Source organism: Vigna unguiculata, chromosome 11 (genome assembly GCF_004118075.2).
Source record: "Vigna unguiculata cultivar IT97K-499-35 chromosome 11, ASM411807v1, whole genome shotgun sequence".
Lineage (NCBI taxonomy): Eukaryota > Viridiplantae > Streptophyta > Magnoliopsida > Fabales > Fabaceae > Vigna > Vigna unguiculata.
In genome coordinates, this window is record NC_040289.1 from 35,977,345 (window position 1) to 36,003,403 (window position 26,059).

The 26,059-nt window shown below is 33.3% G+C and overlaps 2 protein-coding genes across 4 annotated transcripts; one reads left to right on the top strand and one right to left on the bottom strand.

Moving 5' to 3' along the window:
* The first annotated feature begins 1,314 nt into the window (after positions 1-1,314).
* LOC114170629 (BTB/POZ domain-containing protein At5g60050) lies at positions 1,315-3,738 on the top strand. The gene is made up of 2 exons (XM_028056149.1): positions 1,315-2,137; positions 2,448-3,738. Exons 1-2 carry the CDS (start codon positions 1,601-1,603, stop codon positions 3,405-3,407), a joined length of 1,497 nt encoding a protein of 498 aa, XP_027911950.1. The 5' UTR covers positions 1,315-1,600; the 3' UTR covers positions 3,408-3,738.
* Positions 3,739-4,281: 543 nt separating this feature from the next.
* LOC114169200 (DNA-directed RNA polymerase III subunit 1) lies at positions 4,282-25,558 on the bottom strand. 3 transcript variants are annotated; one of them, XM_028054240.1, is made up of 29 exons: positions 25,444-25,558; positions 25,198-25,348; positions 24,107-24,214; positions 23,887-24,016; positions 22,535-22,684; positions 21,115-21,277; positions 19,175-19,362; positions 18,907-19,016; positions 18,573-18,672; positions 18,104-18,319; positions 17,741-17,889; positions 17,504-17,645; positions 17,291-17,431; positions 15,640-15,828; positions 14,870-15,083; positions 14,615-14,708; positions 13,943-14,177; positions 13,670-13,861; positions 11,552-11,650; positions 10,939-11,142; positions 10,554-10,823; positions 10,227-10,374; positions 9,950-10,101; positions 8,713-8,868; positions 8,518-8,634; positions 8,296-8,381; positions 6,459-6,666; positions 6,148-6,350; positions 4,282-4,785 (listed from the first exon to the last, which is right to left on the bottom strand). In XM_028054240.1, the coding sequence occupies exons 3-29, from the start codon at positions 24,178-24,180 to the stop codon at positions 4,737-4,739; spliced, it is 4,179 nt and encodes a 1,392-aa protein (XP_027910041.1). In that variant the 5' UTR covers positions 24,181-24,214; positions 25,198-25,348; positions 25,444-25,558; the 3' UTR covers positions 4,282-4,736. The 3 variants fall into 3 exon arrangements, with proteins under 3 accessions (XP_027910041.1, XP_027910039.1, XP_027910040.1); XM_028054238.1 differs by having other exon boundaries at positions 24,107-24,194; positions 25,198-25,526; XM_028054239.1 differs by lacking the exon at positions 4,282-4,785 and having other exon boundaries at positions 6,144-6,350; positions 24,107-24,194; positions 25,198-25,527.
* Positions 25,559-26,059: the final 501 nt, after the last annotated feature.

The window sequence follows — 26,059 nt, forward strand, 5'->3', positions numbered from 1 at the left end:
TGTTAATTATAATATAGAAGATAATATATCATATGCAAGTTTATATATAAAATAATGTTTATATATATATATATATATATATATATATATATCTTTTGTGCAGTTATAAAAAATCATTGCCTTATTTTAATCACACAAAGCCTTGGATTTTTATTTATTGAACTTTTGTCGAAAATATAAGAAAAATTGTCTGATTTATTCCTTGGACTCTTTGACATGACTCTACAAATAATGAGACAAGATACGATAACAAGATATCTATTATTAATATAATAATATCATTTTTATTTAGTTTATTAGATTATGTTATTAATTAATAGTATAATTTTATATATTTAATTACTTAATTTTCCAAATATTAAATTATATAAATTTATAAATTTATTGGCTCGTCTCTATCTATCTCAATAAAAATAAATTGGATAATTCTTTTTTTAAGAACTCAATCCAACTTGAATATATTTTATTAGTGGAGATAATAAATGTATTGAAATGATTCTATCCATATAGGTCCTAAATATATCTAGATAATTGAATGTTCTTAACCAACAAAGTGCAGGGCATACCTTCTACCAGCTGTATTGTTTGCTATTGTAAATCTCACATTTAACTATTTAACTTGTATACAGAATGAAGAAAATGTGTATACCTTCAAATAAAGGAAATTAATTTCATAAGTACATCACATCAATGAATAGGACAATGTAAGAAGATATATGACAAATTATAGTTAGATGTTAAATTAAATAAATAGGTGTAATATAAATAGTTAAGATTTGATTTGGAAATGCAAAAGGTTATTTTCCAACTTCACTATAAGTTCTATTTTTCAATTTTTTAGGGAATTTATGCAAAGACAGTGACAAGTATCTTCTTTTATGTTGACCCATGTCATGCAAGTAGTTTTTGATTATATCTTGACACTTTATTTATTTAAAAATGATAAAAAATATTAAAAACTACTTTATATATAGTTAAGAACTGTACTTCTAAATGTTCTTGAAATGGGATTTCAGAAAATACAATATTTTAAATGTCATTATCTCCTAATTATCTCCTAATACTGAGAGACTAATTAAAACATGATTATAACCAACAATGATTTTTTTCCATTTTTGTGTCTCTTTATTCAACAACTTTTGTGAATAATAATAATAAAAAAAAAGAGAATTGAATAAAAGCAAAACAGCGTTTTGTTGGTAAGTGAGCATGAATGTATCTTAACTTGTAGAAAGGTAGGGCAGGTATATGCACATGCAGCTAATAATTCTTCTCTTGTAATAAAAATATGTTTTTTTTCTTTAAATTAAAAAGGGTAAATTGTACAAACTTTTTTTCTTTTTTTCGATTTCAAAGAACTCATCTTTATAAAAATGGTATCAAAATAATGTTAAAGAAATCTTCTGAAAAACTCTGGAGTTGCTCTCATCAGTCTTGGATTCTCTTTCTCTCTCCTTTTTTTTTCTTCTCTGCAACACTTGCAAGTGTGAGTTTGTGAGTGAGAATTTGTGCCAAAAGCTCCATTTTTGCAGTTTGAAATTGTGAATTTTTGTTGAAAGTAAGAATCTTGCAGAAAGAATTGAGGGAGAGAAATTGAAGAATGGGAGGAGAAAGTGGTTTGAAATCGAGGGAAGTATCAGCGATGATAAAGCAGGGTTTCATACCAGACCCAACCCTTTCATTCTCGCCTTCCAGAACCTTCTCACCACCACCCTCCTCAACTCGTCCGAGTCAGAATCAAGCGCAGACTCACCCGCAGCACACGCAAACCCTCTTCGACATGATGTCGGAGGAGCACAAATTCTCCGACGACAAGCGCCGCAAGGCGCAAGATCGGCTCTCCAAGCTCCTCCGTGAGCCCGCCCTGCGCGAGGGGGGCGAGGTCCGGCTCACGGTGGTCGGGCGGGACGGCCTGAGGGTGTCGATGGAGGTCCGGAAGAGCGTTCTGGCCGACAAGAGCCGGTTCTTCGCGGAGAAGCTTCGCTGCGACGGCGCGGTGTCGCACTCGGTGGAGATCAGCGACTGCGACGACGTGGAAGTGTATGTGGAAGCTGTGGTTTTGATGCACTGCGAGGATCTCAAGGCCAGGTTGCGTTCCATGGGCGATGGGGTTCCTAAAGTTTTGAGCTTGCTCAAGGTATGATACCAAAGTCTCACACTTTAGTTACGCTCGTTAGAGTACAAAATCTAATGAAGTTGAATAAACAAATAATAAGATGATAAATTAATCTAGTTATATACATAATTAGCTTATATAATCAAAATCAGCTTTTGGAGAAGTTACAAGAAACCCATTTGCTTTCATTTTAATGTTGATAATGCATATGCATACTTTAAGCACTTTAGCCTTTCCTTGGTGTTCATTGTTTTGTACATTGTTTTTTTTTCTTGTTTCTTGACTTGAATAGGTTTCTTATGTTCATACATTCACTTACCTTATTTTGTAGGTATCAGCAGCAATCATGTTTGATGTTGGGGTTGTGTCATGCCTAGAATATTTGGAATCCATTCCATGGAGTGAGGATGAACAGGAGGAAGTGATATCCCAGGTAGAACATCTGCAGATTCATGACTCTGCAGCTGAAGTTCTTCAAAGAGTATCATCGGATCCATCTACTGCTGATAGGGCTGATGACATCTTCTTGAACCTAATAAGTGGTGTTCTGCAAGCAAAAGATGACAAAGCTCGTAGGGAAATGAAAGCTCTGTTGTCTAAATTGCTCAAAGAGAATAATGCACCTAATGACAGCACCAGACTTGATGTTTCCAAAGACACACTTTATCATCTTTGCCACAAGTGCATCAGTTCTCTCCTCCTTTGCCTATCCGAAGCGACCGGTGGCGGCGATGAGAGGCCGGACCGGGGGGTTGTGGTGAGCGACATAACTCGTGAAGCAGACAATATTCAGTGGATTGTCGACATTTTGATTGGGAAAAAGATAGGTGAGGAATTTGTGGAGATATGGGCTGAGCAGAAAGAGCTTGCTGCACTTCACTCCAAGGTTCCAACAGTTTACCGGCATGAGATCAGCAGAATCACAGCACAACTGTGCATTGGCATTGGAAGGGGACACATTCTGGTGCCAAAAGAAACTAGATTTTCTTTGTTGTCTACATGGCTAGAAGCTCTGTATGAAGATTTTGGATGGATGAGGAGAGCTTCTAGAGCGGTTGATAGGAAATTGGTTGAGGATGGACTAAGCCAAACTATATTGACACTTCCTTTACTGCAGCAACAGGCTGTGTTGCTGAATTGGTTTGATAGATTTCTTAATAAAGGAGATGATTGTCCTAATATACAGAAGGCATTTGAGATTTGGTGGAGAAGGGCATTCATCAGACAGTATTCAGCAGAGCCTGATAATAATTCCCAGTTGCAAATAACCCTTTCTGATTACCCCAGCTGAAAGATAAAGAGATTAATTCACAATTGTAAATAAGAAGTGCCATTTTGCATTTGCACTTCTGATTTCGCCTGAATCGACCAATTTCACATTCATTTTTGCCCATTTCCGTGTTTTGACCCAAAAATAGATGAAAGTCGTGTTACCTGGACTCTGGGAAAGCTTTGTATTGAAGATAAACATTGAAGGGTAGGAGAATTTTTGGGGGAGAGAGGATAATAAAACTGTTTGAAGAATATGTTGTTCTGAGTAACGGATTGAATTGAAATGGTGTAAACTTTGTCATTGTATCGGAGGAACGAATAAATAAATGATTTGAGAATTTGCTAATCAACATTGGAAATCCCAATGAGAAGAGTATGTACCAAGTGGTACACAGTTTCACCTGAAAAAGAGGAGTGAATTAATTTCATTTTTTTTATCATTAATTCCTTGGTATATCTCGTACACTCTCACTTCAATATAAAAGACTAAAGTATTATAGCCACTACCAGATAAAAACTTCAAAGCTGTCATTTTCTCTTGTCTGTTAATTGCCTTAAAACTATAAGCCCCCGACTTAAAACGTGCACACTAAAAAACACCTGCAATATATAATTTTAAGGGAATCGAGAAAAATGTTGCAATCAAATACATTGAAATTTATTATTACAAGTTTAATTATGATATTCTTTGAAATGAATTAAGTTAGACATAGCAAACACGAAGATCGTATACGGTATTTTTAAGTATTGAAATCTTATATAAGATTGAGCAGTTGAATTTCAACTAGAGATAATCCAACTCCATCATCTTTCACTTCGAAAATTTCAAGTCTTCATGATTATATAGTCAAAAACTTACGATGAAGTTTGGTCAAGGGTTTAACTCACAAATATAAAACTAATCAGCAATTCTATCTTCATTTTTGTGCCAATCATTTGATGTTGATAAGAAAATATAGTCAAAACACTTTATAGGAGCACTAATGATGCTCCTGTTGATTTTTGACAAAAAAAAAAACAATTAACCTAGCCAGAGATTTACAAAACACTACGAATTCACTAAATACTAATAAATATTTTGGCTTGAAGATACAAATAATGCTCGGTTGAAACCAATGCTTCCTTCCCCTTCAGTTGTGCTTTAGCTCTATGTTGATAATTCAAGACCATTTGGAAACCAGTAATCTCATTTCATCCATGCATCTCTAAGCAAAGTAATTTTGTGAATTATTTGTGGCCAAATATATGCACATCCATGAGTAAACTTCCCAACTTCAGATGATAACGTTCACTGCACCCCCAACCAGGATGATGACCTACAACTGTTGTGCTAATAACAATGTCAAAATCAAGACAAAATAGGACTGGCTCCATGAAGCAACTCTGGAGGATCCAACCTAAGAAAGAGCCAAGAGGGATTAGCCAAAGTCTGTTGTAAGGACCAAAATACTAAATCAAATAAATGGCGTACATATAAAAGTTGATCAGAAAACAAAGAAACATGAGTATTGCTGGATGAAATCCCATATTATGAGTTATATGTCGGATTCTTATCTATTTCACAACTTTTTATAAAATAAAATTTAATAAGATTAACATTTGCATGAAAATGCATAATAAATTTCAGATAAATAATAAAACAGAAATATAATCTTATAGTCAACATTTACTTATATTTTAAAGGTATGTTATACATTATAACAGACAATAAATAAAATGCCAAATAAATTTTAAAAACTAATAAATTTATAAACTCAATCTATTTGCAAAAACTGTACATCAATGTTTAGATTTGTGAGATTTAGTATTTGAAATCTTTGAATTTAGGCTTTTAGATGAGAGAACTGCTCAAAACATATAAACATCATGTTATACTTACAATCGATGTGTGATCAAGAAAAAAACATTTGGAGCATGGACAAATGCAAGTGACTAAATAATAGATCTAGCATACATTCTAATACCATTTTAGAGTTATAGACCCTATCCAATTTTATTTTTGGGCTACCTGCAAATGTCTACTAAACTTTAAATTCTAGATATCTAGTTCTTGCTGGTGAAGGCAGGTGTGTTCAGATGTAATAAATTGGTCATAAATATGGCCATAATAAAATTGAACCCCAGAAAAATGTGGATAGCAAAAGTCAAAAGTCATGAACCTAAACCACCACCAGGATCAAATACCATGTTGAGAATTAATCTTTCAGGTATGGGCTAATCTTTCAGGCCTTTATACCTCCAAAATTTTCTAGTAGTGAAATGGCTTCTCCAAGAAAAATTCAGTGTTTTGATACTTGGCATTTAATAAATATGTTATATTGGAACGACCAATAACTTTATTAATTGGTAGCGTTGACGTATAAATATCCCAATCAGATATTTACCTACATTGCCAAAATTAACATGTCAACACTGTTAATTCGAAGGTAACATAGTAACTGTCAGAACCAAAGTAACATACTGGTTAAATGTAGGGTATAAAAAAACACTGCAACAAATTTTAAGGCATCAATTTTAGATGTACAAAAAACTTACGAAACCTTTATTTTCATATTATAATTTTATCTTTAAATTGCAGAAGCTCCTAATAGACGATACTGACATGCCTAATCCTAACTATAAAATGTGACTAGGCTAACATTGGCCCTAAACATCCTATTTAACCCAACAGAGTCATTGCATGTATGTAACACAAATAGGACTAACATTCAATGCATTACTATGCAGCCACATTAACAAACATGACATTCACGTCTCACCTTTGTTTGACCTTGATCATTCCAGTACCTATTGTAATTGGTATACCCATGATTATGGATTCACTTACTCCACCAATTGAATCATCCCTCCCACGTACAGATGCCTGGAAAAGAATATCTGCTGTCCTCTCGAATGATGCAAGCATTAATACACTTTTACCCATCTTTGAAATTCCAAATCTATTTATTCCGAGGATATGACCCTAGTTTGAAAAAATTAATTAAATTAGCGAAAACCAGCATATTTAGCATCAATGAAGATATAGTAACTTATGTTTAACTTTTTACTGAATAATTTCCAAAGAACTCACTGTGGCAGTCATCACATCTGCTAGAAGCATCATATGCCGTGTGTCAATATTCATTCCATGTGTATCCACCATGGTATACTTTATCTCCTTAACAATACACTCTCTGGCAGCTTCAATTCCCAGGGTGTCCCGCACTTCAAGAATATGATTACTAAGAGTTTTACGTCCTTCAACCCCTTCCACTCCCATAACCTCTCGAAAGCCCATGCTGAGGGGGCAAATAACAATGCATGCAGATTAGGAAATAAACTCAACAAATAATGAACATCAATATAGTAGAATGCTATGAACTGCCGAGGGGGCAAACATGTATACATGCAGATCAGGAAGTAAACTTAACAATTAAAAATCTGCAAAACTATTGTTTCTGAGAGATGATAGTTTTCTTTATCATTTCATCACTAATCCTTAAATGTACAGGTAATATAAAAACAAGAGTGTTCATTTTTAAAAACTAGCTCAAGTTCAACTTATACAATAGATCCTCTGTCGAAGTTCTTTAAGTCCATAATCCACCCTATAATCACATTTAGTATATAATATCTTAAAAGTGTAATGTTTTTTCTTCTACAGATCTATCACTTCATATGTGATAGTATGTGTCAGACCATGCTGGTAAAGGCCTGACTGCTGCAAAGGCTGCTAACTGTACTACTAACTACTGTCCACTGTCTTCTAGAAACTTCAAATACAATTAGGCAGGTTTCTATCAAGAAGATGCGTCACAGCTGCAGCTGTTTGTCAGTTACAACTGTCTCGGTTTCCCGTAACTTTTATGGAGAGTTAGCTAGATTCCTAACTTGTAGCACAAGCTTATAGTGCAAAATATATACTATCAATTCTCAGGAAAAAAAACACTGAAATTTTCACTTTTGTTTCTTCTATTTCTCCGTCAATATTCTCTGACAGATACCTAAAATAGGTTCAAAAAGAATATTTTTAAGGCTCCTAGACTGTATATCTTCTAATATCAGTGTGAGTAGTCTCACTAAAACATCTAGTCTCTTGGCATCTACAGATATTAGTATCGTTTGAATAAGCTAAGTCACGTTCCAGTTCAATAATAGGAAACAGTGTACACATGTCTTCTATGCTAGTTTAGGCATGTTTTCCGGAAGTTAGTTACGGTAGTTATGTTATATAAATAAGAACCTGTATTGACGGTTATTGTTAACTAAGAGTTGTTCAACTATAATAACAGAAAAGTCTGATTTGAGCAAGTTCACTAGAGAAAAACTTCAAGTTACGACCTTTGTTCACAATGAATTCTCTTGTGGACCTAGATTAAAGTTCGTTAACACTTCAATTGAACCATGTTACTTTTGTGTGTGATTGTTTCTTGTTCTTTCGTTTATCTTTATCTTCTACCTGTTTCAACTGCAAAGTTTTTGTTTCTTGTTTGTATGGTAGAAGCTTCTACAATGAGTTTGTTTAGTGCTATTCCATAACAACCTAGCATGGCTTCTGACTCTACTCTTCCACCACCAGATCTGCTATTACCTGGGCATGATGAGCAAAGCTTCAAGCCACAGCTCTTCAACCAGAAACCCAGGTATAGCACCAGCCTATGGCCATGTCAAACCCTCAAGATTCAATTTTCCCCTAGTTAAAGAAAATTTGGATGAAAAGAACTATCCCATTTAGTAAAAATCAATCAGCTTGCTTATGCACACTTAGTAAAAGCTCAGAGCTGTGATTAAGCAACAATATTTCTGGTCATCACTAATCTGTGTCTGAAGTTTACTTGAGCAACCAATTCTTTGGTCTAAATTCCCAACCTCAAAAAGCCATATAATATACATGCAAACATGAGTCATAAAAAACAGGATGAACTAACCCTTCTACCAGTAATTTGAACTTTTCAGCCTTGGTGATTTTATCTTCTTCTTTACTGATAACAACTCGATCAGCAGTTTTAATTCCCTGCAATTAAGAAAATAAAAGACATGCATGTTTTCCCATATATTTATCTGGAAATAAATACAAAACTGTAAAATCACACAAAGCAAGCATAATATTTCCTTCATTATTTATCATCCATGAAGTCGAAAGAAAATACCTTTACTACAACTGTTGGAAGCAAATTTTTTAGATAATGAAGCTGAAAATGCAATTTACTTCTATCGGCATCTTGGGGAACAACTCGAAGCTTTTTAATATCTAAAATCTTGATGTGCTGCATATCAACAAAAAACATTGAATATTGCAGGCATAAAAAGAAAAGAGATCAACAATAACAAAATTAACTCTTCACCTCTGGCTTCAGTTTTGCCTTTTTAGTTTGTAAAATTGATTCTTTAACAATATTAGCATCTATATTTAGATGTGCGTCCTGGATTCTTTCCATGTCAAGGGTGATAACAACTGACGCTATTCTTGAAGTCAAAACAACTTTTATACTCTTCGCAACCTATATCAATTAGCACAATTAAATTAAAGGGTACACAGAGAAAAGCTGTCCCAAGACATTAACAAAAGAATGAAACATGAAAATAGTCGCTTAATCAAGATATTGATACAAAACATGATTGATACTTACAAATTAGTAAAGATAAAATTAAAAAGTGGCCCCAATACTTTAAATAATAAATGGTTATAAATGAATATAATTAAAAATTATTTTAAATATATCTTTAGAATATTTTAGAATCTCTTAGATTATGACTTAAGATTGTTTTCCATATTTTCTAATTATCTCATCTTTAGCATAATTAACAGTTGGGTTAGAGGACATAACGTATGTATAATATTAACCACAACTTGCTGAAGATTATATCTTATCTTCATTAGGCATTTATAAATAGCTTATCCTGCCCTCTTGACCTAACCAATCAACGACAATCAGATTAAGTCGCATTTTCTCCCTCTCGTTGAATCCAGTCATGGTATCCAGAGCACAGTTCAACCCTAATGCATTGGTAGGACTCCTACACCTAGTCACTCAACCACTGAGATTTTACCCTCTGGTATCTCTTTTGTCAACTATGGCACATTCCTTTTCTGCTCTACTAATGTTTTCACACAGCATTTCTGGACACCAAAAACTACCTTCTAAGCTGTCAAAAAGTGGAATACATCATCATAGGTCGTCACCTCACCATCATCATTTTTTGGTGAATTCCTTATATTTTATATATTCTAACAAATAATACAAGACAAAAATAGTAGAAGAACCTCGTATGAAAATCATGACCAACAAAATTCAAAATGACAATATGATCAACTACACTGTATACAAAACGGTAATTTGCTACAGAGAATTTACTGATACCATTGCACCTATGCACATGCGATAACAATAATCTGTGTTAAACTGATGCACTTGATAACAACAATCTGTTTGACAGGAACCCAAATATATACTACATCAATAAAGACAAAGACGGAAGAATGACATTGACATCCAAAAGAAATCAATAATTAAATAATTTATGAATGAAAATAACGACATAACTGATGATCATTGAGACTTTTTTCCCACAGCTGCATACCTGACCCAAGTTTGTTTTTTCTATTCGACCTTTAACTATTCTTGCTGTATTTGCACTGTCATCTTTCTCAAGTATTGCTGTGATAATTGGTGTGCTGATTTTCTTGTTTCCATTCATTATTTCTTTAACACGTGGAACTCCAAGAGTGACATCTAATAACAGATTAAGGGACAACATTCCAGGCCAATCAACATACAGCAATATTAAATCAAGTGTTTAAAAAGAATATTACTAACTGTGATTATCAAAGTAGACAACATGGTCACATAAAGGATACTCATGCTTGCAACTCCAGCAAAGTGGAAAGTTTTTAAAGTCATCTGGGTCCCAGGCTCTCCAATACTATGAGCTCCAGTTGCACCCACAGGAGCTCCAGCATCCATTTTTTTTAAATGATAACGAGATAGACAAATATTCAAAAAAACCTGAAAATTAGGGTACTATGTAAATAAATACAAGCACAAATAATAAACAATAGTACATAGATTAAAGGAAAAATAATCAGACCAATAGGAAATAAACACACATATTCTTAGAACCAAATATCCAGAAAGATCAGAACAACATCACGAAAATTAGAACCAATTAAAAAAACCATTAATACCTCTAGTTGTCTACGAGTGATCCCAGATATTCTCTGCCCAAAATTTTTTAGGATTTGGGAATGGTCATCAGAGAAAGCTTCTTCCGTTAATTTGGTACTACCGTTAATAAAGGACTGTAGAGACTCTACAAAATCTGCAGAGAAGCCCACCTCTAAAACCCCTTTTTCCACTTCCCTAGACACACCAAATTCTGACAGCTTCTCTTGCACTACTTTGCACACATTTGAGGAAGATAAAATTTCATCATCGTCCTTAATGGGACATATGGCCTACAAAAAACATAACCCAATGCAAAGACATAAAAAACATTCTTTTTTCAGAATGTTATAAAATTCCCAACAATAATGATGAAACTAAATAAAACAACCAAGACCGTTTTTAAACCTTGCTTTTAAGAAGCATTCGCTCAAAATTTAATGGTTTTCCATTTTTTCCTTCCATGCCTGATGGATCCATGCCATCATCTCCATAGCAAAATTGAACAATAGAACCACCGGCATTTCTTACAGTGTAATCATAATGTAAAAACAAATCCTCCATGGATTTCATTAATTGACGAGACATATATCCAGTGTCTGCAGTTTTAACCTGCAAAATCACAAGCAGAAAGAAAAATCATAAAATGAAGACCAATATTTCTAACATCCAAAGTTAATTATTGACCAACATTCAAAATTAACATGTTTTACCACTACCAGTAGCTTTTACATACATAATAGTCAACTTTGTACAATCATAGTCCAGGTAAAAACTATAATTGTGTAAAGTGGTTGTGTAACAAGAACATATTATTCCAAAACTGAGAAAATGAACATTTGTTCAAATGACTTTCATTTGCATAGTCTTGTATCCAAGTGAAAAACATGTAGCCTTAATTAATATGCCATTAATTAGTCTAGATATATTACTTGGTTTTAATAGTTGATACAATGGAATGAAGTTGTTAATTAAGAATTTATTATGCACAATTTATTCAAATTCAGAATAAGAATCCTACTGCTGTATCAACAAGCCCTTCTCGCCCTCCCATCGTGTGGAAGAAAAACTCAGTAGCTGACAATCCAGTGTAAAATGAATTAGCAACAAAACCTTTGGCCTGCACCAAGAGCAGCACAGCATAATTCAATGTTAGGAAACAATTACAAGTTGCATCACATAACCAGAGCAATATTCAACAATGGAAATCTAAAACAGTGCAGAGAAGGTGATAGAATTGACAGAATTGGTTCGATAAGCAATAATGATCAAATATATGGTTACACAAATAACTGAGGAATGTGCTATAAAACATAAATCACCAATCCTTACTTTATGTCAAAATAAAAGAAAAAGAGGCATAGGATGAATGTGTATAAAGCACATAGAATTAAGTATTTATAATAGGAGAATACAAAGAGATGGGCCTAAACCCGTTACATCTGACAACTTTAATAACAGAAATATCATAAACTGATTCGGGAATATCTAACACTTTATTTATATACAAGTTGCAATCCTAACCAGGTTAGCACTACAACCTGTACCAATCATATGCAATATTAGTATAAATAAGAATTAGTATAAATGCTAATCAAAATTTGGAAACGAATGAAGAGATCATAATGAAACAAAGAAACCAAAGAAATAAGGAAACTAATCTTAAGATAATCTCATGGTTATCAAATTCAAGCGTTAAAGCATAAACAAGTGCAAGTTTAGGTTCCCGTGCCCACTGTCCCAATTCAATCCTAAGCAAACTTGTGTTTGGAGTAGGATTGGTGGGGTCGCTGGAACTCAGTAAGCTCGGCCAAACTCGCGAGCATGCATGCAATTGAGTTGGCTAGTTTAGATGGGTACTTTTTTTACTTAAGATTAAAACAGAGAAAATATATGATAAGAGGGCTTCAAGGACCCCTCTCACTTTCTTCTATTTATATTGAAAAAATGTTACAAGGATACACAAAAGACTAAGGGATTGCACTAGACACGTAGGTGCAGAACTAGGAACTAGATACGGCTGTAGAATGTTTTCAACACTCTACACCCTATATACTTAGGGTTAATGATAATACATAGATGTAATTATTCTAACATTTTAAAACAAAATGACACCATTGATTGTCGTTTCTTGTTCAAAAATAAACAAAACTCATGGCAACTAGGGTTCATTCTTCTCCTGTAGTGCTTCCAGATTAGGGTTCCTTCTTCTCATTGTCTACTGCTCGGTACAATCTTGATGACACAACATCCTTTGCTCGCAGAAGTTTTTGTGGCTCTCTCCCTGTCCTCACAACGGGCTCTCCTCCTCACCACAACATCGTTGTTTCCACAGTTTGTGATGTTGTCATTCATGTCATTGGCATGGTGGTTCACTTCTTAGGTCATGACATCACAATTATTTCTATTAGGTTAGATCATATTATTATATATGTTTAAGGTAGAATTAGACAGTGGCACTTTTGTATGTATATATAATATGTTTTGTAATTTATGATTAAAAGTTAGAATTAGGTCATGATGAGTAGTTTAATTATTTATAATTTTATAACAAGTTTTTTAATTTTGTAATTGAAAATTGAAATTAGGTAACAATTTCAGATATGTCTAGGAGAGGACCAAATTCAACCAACAGCAATCCAAGTGCATACTCATCTATTAAAAGTAGAAATAAAAATGTTCGAGTAAATAGGACGGATATTGGATAGATGCATGGGATAAATATATTTTAAAGGGCTTAATCACACCACTCTTATGATCTCATATTGATAATGATAGAATTATGATACAAAGAGTAGATGGAAGATCAAAGATCAATAGCATGAACTAGAAACCCAGGTACAGAGATAGGTACCACATGAAACAGTTTTCCAATACAACTACTTTCTACCCATATTGAATACCTATTCTAACATTTTCAGATGAAGTAAACTCTTTCAAGTTTACATAAAACTCGAGTTTGATAACCTTGGGATAATTTAAATCAACAAGAACAAATTAACGTGATAAGATTTGTAACCTCAATTAGTTTGTTCATTAATCAGATATGTACAGAAGAAAATAAGAAATTAATGAGTGATGATTGAGTTCTATGTTTAAAATGGATGATAGAGTCACAAATAGTGAGGGCAGAACATACAGCAGGGGTTTTTGCATTTAGAGGGAAATGAGGAAGGCTCCGATCCAGGAACCCATTAGGTGCACGACGACCACCAACTGACTGTTGACCAACACAAGCAACCATCTGACTGATATTAATAGGAGATCCTTTGGATCCACACTGTGACATGATCAATGGACTATTTCTCCAGTGAAGGGTTTGCATGCAAACCTGTGAAAATTACGAAGTCATTGACATGCAGACCTTCATTCTGAAACACAAACAAACTATTTTAGGAAAACAAATGATTACCTTCCCTGCCATATCACGCAGTCCATTTAATACCCCAGTAATCCGAGTCTCTAATGTTTGAGCAGCATCACAACCAGCTAAGAGTTCTAGTTTTCCTTTATTGAAAGCTTGAATGTGATTATCACATTTCTTATAACCTTCTAAAAGTGTTTCATCTTTCTTGTTAATCAGTATCTCTTTTGGTTGGACATCATCAATGCCTATGGAGAATCCATGATTACCAATCCATCGTGCACTGCATCCAAGTAAAATGATCATGTTTTGTGAGGCTTCTAAATCCACCTATCCAAATGTAACATACAATACTGAAATGCATCAAATGAAAACTTTTAACAGAATTCTCCTTCAGCATGTTTCTCTCTTTACAAGTTTCCTCTTCCCTTTCGGTGCTTACTTAGGGCACTGATGCTACCCTCCCCACAACTGCTTTCCCCTGCTGAATCAATTTGCTTTTACAAAGGCAAATAAAGACAGCAGAGCTCAAGCTTGCTTTGATCCACATAGACTCTTTCTAAGGTTACTTGAAAAAACATATTTTTAAGTTCCAACAGGAACTTTAAGAAATGCTTTAAATTCCAGTATGCATTTATTCTAATTCTTATTCAAAACATTTCACACATAATTGATGTAAGACAGACATCACTATTACCACCCATAAAGAAACAAAGTTACCTCAATTTAGCTAAACGATTCATGCAAGACCCAGCTGCATGTGCTTTATAGTCTCTCAGTAGCACAGAGAACAGTCCATCCTTATTGCCATTTCCTGAACTCCATGCAAAACAAAGCAGAACATGAACAATATTGCGAAAACAAGCAAAAATTTGTAAAGCTATGGCCTTATTTCCTATGATTTAAAAAATATAATCTTCCTGAGCATACAATTATATAAAACGAAAGAAACAAGGCAAATTAATAGTAACTAACCTAAAGTAACCTTTCCAATTTGGCCTGAGATCAACTCAGTATTACGAAAATAAACAAACCCATCATTTGGGCACAATGTTTTTAATTCTCTTTTCTTGTCATCAAGCTTTGTGTATGTTTTCTCCTTAACAGTAAGATTCACATAGACTTTTACATTTGCATGTGGGCGCAGAAGAAGGCTAAATAACTGCTTCCCACTCCAAAGTTCAACGGGCTGCAAAGAATAAAGACAGTAAGATGATATTTACAGTGACAGTATAAATTAGTAAAATGACAGCCAGCTATAACTGGTTATTTTTCCACATAACACATCTCTTGCAGAAAATTATTTTGGAAAAAAAGTCAATTATTAAAAGTATATCTCCCTCCCACTAAAGTAGCTTCAGGATAGGGTGTTCTTGGCACTTATTCAGTTAAACAGACTTCTAATAATCATTACATAAATCAACCATTAGAATAACACTTTGATTGAGGTAACCAACAAGTCTATTGAATTTCATGCAACTTAAAATAGTCAGACATTTCACCTTTTTATTTTAATGAAAGTTATGAATTTCTGATTCATCTAATTTGTTTTAAAAGTTGTATACCACATAATGAAGAAGATATCAAATTATTCAACAATTCTATTGGTTAAATTTGCATATTACAGAAAGCTATTCCAAGGCCTGAGCAAGTAGATAAATTAACTTTCTTTCATACATATTAATAAAATGGCTAAACATATTAGTGAATTTAGTGCATGTAACAACTATAAGGTCCAGTCTCACCTTAACAATTGCAGGAGTTGGCAAATCAATAGGATCCAAGCCATCACCTAAGTAAGAGCAAATAGTTGTAAAAGCAGAACGGTCATAAAATGTATCTTTTCTGGTTATGAGAAAGGAAGAGGTTAAAAAGTCTTGAGTAGAAGCAACCAGAATCTCGCCATTTTTTGGTGTGCATAAATTGTTTTGCACCTGAAAACAAACAAAATTTTAATAACAAAGTAACAGTTAACCCCCCTTTGAACCAAAATAATGTAAATACCATACTTTTGAAAATTAATCTCATTTTCTGTACCGGGCAGAGACCACCTAGCCAGCTAATAACCAGTACGGAAATGGTTCAAAATCGATAATTTACAAAAAGAAAAGAAAAGATTACTTCTTAATTTAGATAAGTAAAAGAAGGCATGTTTAGTAAAGTTTACAAATTGGCATAAATTATTTTATCTTTGTAAGATGAAATTTGCACTTATATATTATTATTTAGTTATATTTCTAATTCATGTAAGATCTCCATCACATCCCTTCACACCATGAGTCGACATGGATTAGAAAGTTACTAGTGATCCAATAACAACTTGATAGAGAGTGGCATGATAGTCACCAGAATAGACAATTTTGGTCATATTCTAATGAGATGTGGGATCACCAATACAGGTCTCACACCTGAGACAGGTGGTTATAAGAGCCTGATGTGGGACCGCGTTACATTATTAGAAAGTGAATTTTAAGTCTAACTCAATTTCATAAAATCAGCTTGTAAAGTAAGGTTTGCATCTACTAGTATACTCTATTTTAGTAATCTCTAGAGGATATGGGATCTCCAATATTATCTATTATTATCAATTTTTATCAATTCTTGATTATACTAAATACAATTCAGTTGTTTACATTAATTTACATTTTTATATCTTAAATTCTTACAATTTGTTTATAATATATTAATTTGTCATTTTGGTTTTTAATCAACATTTGTTACTGCTAATCGACATTGATTAAAATATTTCATTAAAATTTAAACATTAGCATGATATATTTGATTTAGATTTCTAGGTTTATTTTGAATGTTTAAAGAGCTTATGCAATTGTGCTTCTATTCTAATTTTAAGTGTTATAAAGTTATGATATTATGTTTAGTTAATAATATTTTAATTAGTATTTTATTAATATAGATTCCATTACAGTTTAATCACAATTGAGCCACTAAACCTTAAAACATTCTCTTGACCAATCCAGTTTAGAAACATTAATAAATAAGAAATGTTATGTATGTATGTATGTTGTCCAGATACAATAATTAGGGTAGCTGTTATTCTTTGTATTCACCAAGTATCATAACAGCCTCTGGTATGTTATTCATCCCCACACATGAAATTCAACACGTCTCTAGATTTCTCTCAACTGCCTACGTATTTCATTCCATTAAAACATGTAAGCAGTACACAGAAAATACAGCAGAAACAATGAAAGAAAAAAACATAGTGGAAATTGAAAGGATACGTAGAAATTGAACGGCCCACAAAAGAAATTGCTCAGTGAAAAACCATTAGAAGATCATAGCAGATGATTCACCACAATTCTTTTGACAAATAAATTGGACCAAAAAACATTATATATAGTCAAAATGCAGACAACGAGATTCTGTGATTTTTACCCCCATCAACAAAATAGCCTCTGTCCGAGCCTCCTCAGTTTGTGGGACATGTAAGTTCATCTCGTCACCATCAAAGTCAGCATTATATGGGTTACATACAGACTCATTGAATCTTAAAGTTCTCCAAGGCATAATCCTTGCCTGCATGAAAATTAAAGATTAATGCAATTGGATCCAAATCTGTCAGAATTCTACATTTCAATCTTAAATTACCCTGTGACACATTATAGACATCCGATGTAGGCTTGGTTGTCTATTGAAAAGAACAATGTCTCCATCTTCTAAATGGCGATCAACAATATCACCAATCCTTAATTCATCTGCAGCACGCTTCCTACAAAGAACTTTTAAGGACCTACAAAATAACAATATGCTCTTTATCATTGTCAAATAAATAAAATTGGCTTGAGAACTCCAAAAACCAATAATTAAATAGTACAAACTACAAACCATGAGTGACCTCCATCACGTCTAAGCATTCTTGCACCAGGATACTTATCAGGACCATTTCTCACACATTGTCTCAACTTCTCTATGTTGTGGTGCGTAACACGCTCAGGATAAGTCAGTATATGAGCCATCAGGATGGGTATTGCAACCTAGGGCAAATGAGAAAGTTAAGAGGCACAAATATGAACCTAGGAAAAAGAGGTAACTTCCTTGTGTAATTGTTTCCATGGGAAATATTGTGACAGTAACTAATATCTTCCAAAACATATTTGTGTTATATACGTATATATCCTAGTTTATGTCTTATGATCTAAAGGATAGAAAGTAATTATACATAATTACTGGAAGGGTTTAATGTCTAACCTCAGAAATCTTCAGATTAGGATCTGGAGAAATAACTGTTCTGCCTGTATATTCAACACGTTTTCCAGATAAGTTGCCACGGAAACGTCCATGTTTACCTTTCAAGCGCTGAACAAAACCAGCCAATTGCTTGGTTGATTGCATATAGAATGGTATCCCTCGAACTTCACTATTTATGAATTGAGCAACTTCCATTTGAAGGATATCCCAACCATCCTAAACCAAAATCACCAACAGTATCACACCACCATTACATCATGGAACAAAAACAAATAATAATCTCATGATATAATAACAACATAGAAGAGAACAAACAAAAGTAATAATATCAGGCAAACAAAAATCAGCATCTACAATGTACACAATTGGAAAAACATTCTACCAAGAATAAATTCCATAGCATATATATATATATATATATGGGAAAACCTATTTGTTTATATATGAAATTCAAAGATTAAAAAAATACCAGAAGTTTGGATGAAACACTTGATTCTTGTAATTCCTGGCGCAAAACAGCATTTGCTTGGATTATGTTCTTTAGCCTCTCAGTTATGTCATTTTCATTGCTACAATAAATGAAGACAGAAACCATAAGATTTAGTTATTATCATTTTCTGTAAAAGAATTTTGAGTTCAGAAAATATCTGGAATTGTCCTGAAACAAAGGAGAGGTAAAATAAACCGTAGAAATACAAGTTTCATTTCATTAGAGCTCTGTAGTCCCTCAAAATATGCACCAAAGCAAAGCCTTGTGTTACTTAAGGGGAGAAAGTACAAAAACATAGCCAAACAGACATTACCTCAGTGATTCATCCATTACAACTGAAGGTCGAATAGCTATAGGTGGCACAATAATGTTTGTTATTATGAGTTTCTCTGGTCTTTCATCTACATAAATTAATTCACAGTCCTACAACCAAATGTAACAAAAATGTTCAATTTGTGAGAAAAATATACCTCTTCATAGCACTCATAACATCCACTAAAATGCAAATTTCTTAAAATGAAAAGGACAAGGAGTTAGAAAAATCAAATCCAAAAAAGATACATATAAATATAAATGTTCACCTCGTCAAGCATCTTTCTAAACAGCGAAAGAACTTGGAAAGGATTAAGAATTCGATTAGACACATTAGCGGTTGTCCTAGAGTCTTTTATACGAGAAAGTGTGGATTCGAGCTCTTCAACAATATTATTGTTACATTTTGAACAATCATGCACGATAGTCAGTGAAGCTGGAAGCTTCTTCACTGAACCTGTATAACAATAGTCATCACAAATACCATCTCATACATAAAAAATGCATATATTAACATGCATTATGCAAGGGCATCATATATAGTCCTCTCAAAATGGTTAAGCAATTAGTGTAAATATTTCCTGCCAACTGTATTGATAATCAGTTCAAAAAAAATGGGGTCTCGAAACTGCAAAGAAGTTTACCAATAGTTGAGCAGGTGTTAGGACATAGTTCATAAAAAATTAAGGCTGAACCATTCCAAATTTGTTCATATAATAAAAGACTAATAAAACATCAAAAAGAAATTCCATTACAAGAACATAAAAAAAGATAGTTGTTAGAATCTCGTAAATATGTTAGATTCCTAAATTTAGAAACCATGTACATTCTATGCTTGTTGTATTTTTTTTCATACTGTGTCACTGTTAACCATTGGCAACATCACTATTCACCAATGGCAACTTTCTGGCAAACTTTTACCAGCCACTAGCATCACCTATTGTTAGCTGTCTAGACACCTCGTTCACAGTAACTGTAGTACGTCAGTTCCTCAACCCTTCACTGCAATGACTCGCATTTTTTACCTTATTTTTCCAGCCACCAGCATCACCTTGTCATGCTAGGATTAGCTGTCTAGAATCTAGATATCTCATTCACAGTATATGTAGTAAGTCAGTTCCTCAACTCTCCACTGCAATGACTCGCATTGTTTACTATACATCAAAGGAGCTCCAAGAAAGGTTTGTTTTCTATGAAAAAAAAAAGGACACACTCGAGTTGTGGGGTAATCTGATGTAGAGAGAGCAGCCTCCCCCATAGATAGAAGGCTCATCTCTGGTTTTTGTATAACAGAGATAGTCTTGTGTCTTGGAAAAGCAAGAAACAAGATATTGTAGTCGGTTCTAATGCAGAGTCAGAGTATCAAGCATGGTTGTAGCCAGTCAGGAGCTTACATTTGCTCAACCAGATTGGGAAGATTACATGGTTATAAATTGTAAGTGACAATCAGGCCACCAAGTATATTGCCTTAAATCCAGTATTTTATGAAATACTGAAGAATATTGAAGTTGATTGTCACTTTGTCAAAGAGAAAGTCATGTCCAGAAAAATATCTATTAGCACAATCAATTCCTATAATCAACTACCAAATATATTGATTAAGTCACTAAGGAGTCCATAGATTAACTACATGTCACAATCTCGGTGCATATGACCTATATGTTCTAACTTGAGGAGGAGTATTAGAATCTTGTAAATATGTTAGAATCCAATAAATATAGTAACTGATTATATTAGGATCAATTAGATTGATTTTATATTTTTGTTATTATCCTAAAATAGGGAAAATGAATATTCTGTAACTATGATCTTTCTCATATAAATTGAATAGTCTTATTGAGGTCTAAACACAAAATTTCACATATGCTTTCTCGGCTTCTCTCTTCTCAACATTAGTGATTAAAAATATAGTTCATCGTAGGTTTTGTTACACCTTTTGCTTTACTTTAAAGTGTCAAAAAAGATTCAAAGGATACATGACAGACAATAAAAAATGTATGAGCTTATTCATATCAAAGAAAAAATCCGTAACAGAAAAAATATAATAAAAATTTACTAACATTCAAATAACTATATCCTTGGATATTAAATTAAAACCAAAAAATGTGGAAGCAATTATGTTTATACCATATAGAAATCAAGTCACCAAGTATAGTCTTCAAACAAATTCAATAAAGTTGCTGATTGAATTAATCATAAGGAAACAAACCGTTGATATATCCGCATCTAGGGCAATTCACAACTTTGCTACAATCTTTAATTACATGAACTTTCACAAAATCAATCTTATCCAGCTCATTCTTTTTGGTACTTCTCATTTTCTTCAAATGTTTTTTACGGGTATCTTCGTCAAGGAGAATCCGAGCACAACCCTGGTAAAGTAGAATGTCAATTGGTATGACAGACAAACTTGCAAAGAGACTTTTATGCACCAACATAAATTTTGAATGTATTATAACCACTTTATTCTTTTGCTTTTGCCAAAGTGTATACATGCAGAAAAAAAACTTTTTTCCGACAAAAAAAACAATGTTTCAACTAGTCACTTTTTTTATTACAAGTTGTTGAAAGTGAAGACCAAAAAGGCATATTAAGCGAAGTAAAACTTAAATTGGACTTAGAAGAGAAAAAGTTGCATTTACAAAGGGAATGTATGTATATTAAGTTTGAGTTGTTTTCTTGCTGCAAATGAGGCTCGCATCTCAAGTTTTGGGGAGAACAAATTCACTTAACGTTGAGTTAATGACCATCAGACAACAGATCTGACAGTGCTCAGAGTGAGATAGGAGGAATGGATTGAATATAAAAGAAAATATGGAAGAAAGAATGAATCTTTATCACATTCACTCACTTAGGAAAAAAAACTATCCCTGCTGCCATAGAAGATACAAGAATGTGTTACTGCAATTTGAAAGCATGGTCTCTCCCTCACACCCCAATAATATATGTGTACATCCCCTATCTGAATTGCTTCCTAGAAAATTGCTACATTCTCATCATGATGGGTATTACGGTTGAGATTCTCCTGCAGTTCATCAAACCTTCTCTTAGCTTCTTGACTATCTTTCACAAGTCTCTCCATCAGAGTCTCGAAACCCCTCTCTAAATTTTCCACTCTCGAGTGAACCATGAACAGCCCACCCATATTCGTTTGCTATGAATATCAGTGTATGGAATATATATTGAATACAAAGAAGGCATAGAATAAAGAATGGAGCGTTATTATATCCACTAGGTTAGGAATAAAATATCCCTATTGCAATAAAAGATAATATGTTACAGGAATTTGAGATCCAGATCCCTCCCATACAACCCAATAATATTTACATCTGTCCCATCCTATTTCTATTCCTTATTCTTGTATTGTATACATACAACTGACTTTACTCCTTAATGCACTTTGGACCTCTTCTTATATAAACTCTCCTAATAGGAGGTTTGTTACTAACAGAAACTTAACATTACTTGAAAAATTCATCTCCTAAAGCTAATCATTCTGAAATTATGTCATCCATATATGCATGTTATATAAGCAGTAACTATAAGTCAATTTAAATGATAAAACAAGAGATGTGCTGCTATTAAGGAAAAACCAAAATCCAGAGAGCACATATGAAACATTTGTATACCTTACAAATGCACTTCAGTATTTCCACAATGCTAGCTAAATATCCAACATTGAAAACAGGAAGGGCAAGGTTTAAGTATCCATAGTGTCCTGGGCAGTCGTGAAAATTCCCATGGCATGTAGCACAGCCAAGACTCTTATTAGCAGGACCCTGAATTATACACAAAAAGAAAGGGTATTTAGCATTTTGTGCATGAAAATAGCAAAAACATGAGCAGTAGGGGGAATATATATATATATATATATATATATATACACACACACACACACACGCACATACATAGATGATGATAAACAGATTGAAAGTCCTAACAAGTAATATCACCCAAGTCCAACTAACCATTACAGCAACCTGAATTCTTCAACATATTCTAGATAAAGGTCTGCTGATACCTCTTCTCATAGAGGCTTAAAGGCAAGACTTCTTAACAATCAAAAGCAATTAAATAGATTTCTGTTGGTCACTAATCAATATCAGTAGTTAAGAAACTGTAGGAAATAACATCAAAAGAGAAAAGGAAAAATAAGAATACATATGCATTAAAGCAGAACTACGAAGACATTTTCCAAATCAAAACTACATACCAACATTTAAGACCTAATACATAGGATTCTAGCAATTTCCATAAATTTCAGGTGTAAAACACTAAAACGTGTAAGTAGAAAGTAAACTAGCAGTGAAAAATCATTTACTCCAGTTTAAGAAGAAGTTCATAATATTCACATTATTTGTGTGTCTCCCCTGTGAAACAAGGTAGAATGCAATGGAAACATACAAACTATCAAAGATAATTTGAGAGCAAATAAGAACAGCATTGTCAAACAAGCAAGATAAATCAAACATATGCGTTACAAATGAAAAATGTCTGAAAACAGTCTAAAATGTTAAGAGAAGAAAGAAATATTTGTCATATAAAGTTGCTTCGAGGTCCAAACACCAAACCTGAAATTTCACTCGATAAGAATTGTTTCAGAAAACAGTTTCAGTTAACTATAAAGTCATAGATAAGCCCATGTCCAATTACTCATAATCCATAAAATCCCACATCCAAATTGCAATTTCCTAGTCCACATAACCTAGACAGTAAGAAAATAAAGCACTACAGGGAAACTTCCAAAACCAAATATTCCAATGTTGCAGAAACAACGAACAGGGAAAAAATTAATATTTCATCCTAGTTGAAAATTCTAAACAACTCCAAATTAGACCCAAACACAAGGACTAGTTTTACATCATATGTTACAACTAATGTAGCAGGATTATCATATCAATATCTCAAACTGCAAAAAGAAAATCAAGCACAAGCATCAACAGAATTCAAGGTGAAAAGTGCAAAACGGATTAAAGGGTACCATGCGAGGATCCAACAAGCCACCATGGATAGGTTTCTTAAAAGAATCATAGTAGGAACCTTTCCACACTTGAACTTCACCAAGTTTGCTTATGTCCGAATCTGATAACGTGGAGAACTTCATGTTCTTTCTGCAATAAAGAAAAAACAAAAGAATAACAATCTCTTTTCAACAATCAAATGTATTGTGTGATGGTAAGCAAGCACAAATAAAAGCTCACATCTTCCGAGGCCCTGCATCTTCCATGAAAGGTTCTTTCGTAAAGGTTATGCCTTCAGTTCTCCCCCTATTCATGTCTTCTGTTTTCGCTGACAACACAGTGAAAGGTCTACAATTTAAAATTAAAAAAAAGAAAGAAAAAAAAAAAACAATTTGTTATTACGAACCTCTGTGTAAGCACTTCAGGAACGAAAACTGTTATATTTACCAGAAGAATGAGTTCCGAAAAGTTAACCATAGAAGAGTGGAGTAGTGTACCGTGAAGGAGAACAAAATAGGAGTGTTCGGGTTTTGAAGGTTGAAAACCTAAAGTACAGCCTCATAATTGAACGAGATATATAGTTATATTTAATATACAACCCAACCTGACTCATATGAGTTGGGTAAAAAATAAATGAACCCAACCCGACTCACTTCATGGTCAACCAGAACTTTTACGACCTAACTCAATCCACCATGGGTTGGTGAGTTAAGTAGATTGACTCACTAACACGTGTAAAAAATAAAAATAAAAAATTGTCATTTTTAAATATTCTGATTTGGAATGTTCTTCTCACCAAATGTTTTCCATGAAACTGACACTGTTCATTCTGAGATGGGGTTCATGCGATTTAAATTTCAGAATCAATTCCAATTATAGATGAGAGAAAAAAGTGAAAAGTATTAAATTGAAGTTATAAACATGGATAGTGTTCATCATTGATAAGTAACAGATTTATCCAAAGTAAATATGTTGTCCAGAACCAGAAATCGAACCATTGGGAGTGAAATTGCAATATCTATGAACCATGTTCAAGAGAGAACATGGGAGATCAATAACCATTAACGATGGCATCTTGAAGCATAGATATATCCAAAACTTAAAATAGCAGACCAACATTCCAATAGCTGAGATAAAGGATCCAAATTCCTCCCATAATTGTCATTTCTTTAAAATTTAGTCCCCAAAAGAAAACGGTTCATTTGCAGACATAAAATATAGATGCGCTTCAGCAAATGCTATACAATAAAAAGGCACTGCAGCCGCATCAACCAATTTGTCTCCTAACATCGCCACAAAGGAAGTTAAAAAAAAAAAGTTAACAAACGAACCTTAGATGGAGAACGATTGCAGCGGAGGATGATTGGAGGAGCAGCCACGCAAAGTAGCAGTGACGCGGACGAGCAGTGACGTCGAAGAACACCGACGACCGGAGAACACAGGAGCACCGACGACGAACAACGATTACGAAGCCGAAGCTCTCTGTGTAGTGTGGACGCCAAGAAGAAAAGGGAATTATCAAAGTCAGGATTTTTGATTGATTTTAGAAAGAAGGAAATAAATTTGAAGGAAGTTACTTCTGAGAGTAATAGTTAGGGTTTTTTTAAAATAAGGCGCGTTCAGATCACCAATGCAGGAGCAGTAGAACCTCCGAAGTCCCAAAGTGGGGTTTTGGGACAAGGCTTTTAGGACCCTCACTCACCCTTTGGCTCCGTAATCAATGATAATATTTTAGTAGTAATAATAATATAATATTATTAAGTTAATATATAAAATAAATTTATATTTACTAAAAATGAAATGAAATGTTAAAGATAAAGTAAAATAAATAAAAAATTAATTGTTGATAAATAAAAAAATAACTATAAAAAATATATGAAAATAACTATTAATTTAAAAAAATTTAATAAATAATTATATTATAAAAGGTAGAATTGGTATTATGAGATCTGAACGGAAATTTTTTTTTCCAAATATTTATAGATTATAGATTTTAATGTTATTTTTATTTTTTAACAAATTAAATAATTTAATAAAACATGCAATTAAACCATTTTTACTAAGTAAACATAAAATTTATCAATTTAAAACTAATAACCACTTTCTAAAACATTTTTTATAAAATATTGTTTTTTAAGTTATAGTTTGAAGGTAATACAATGTCAATATACAATGCACAACTCCTGTCCTTCT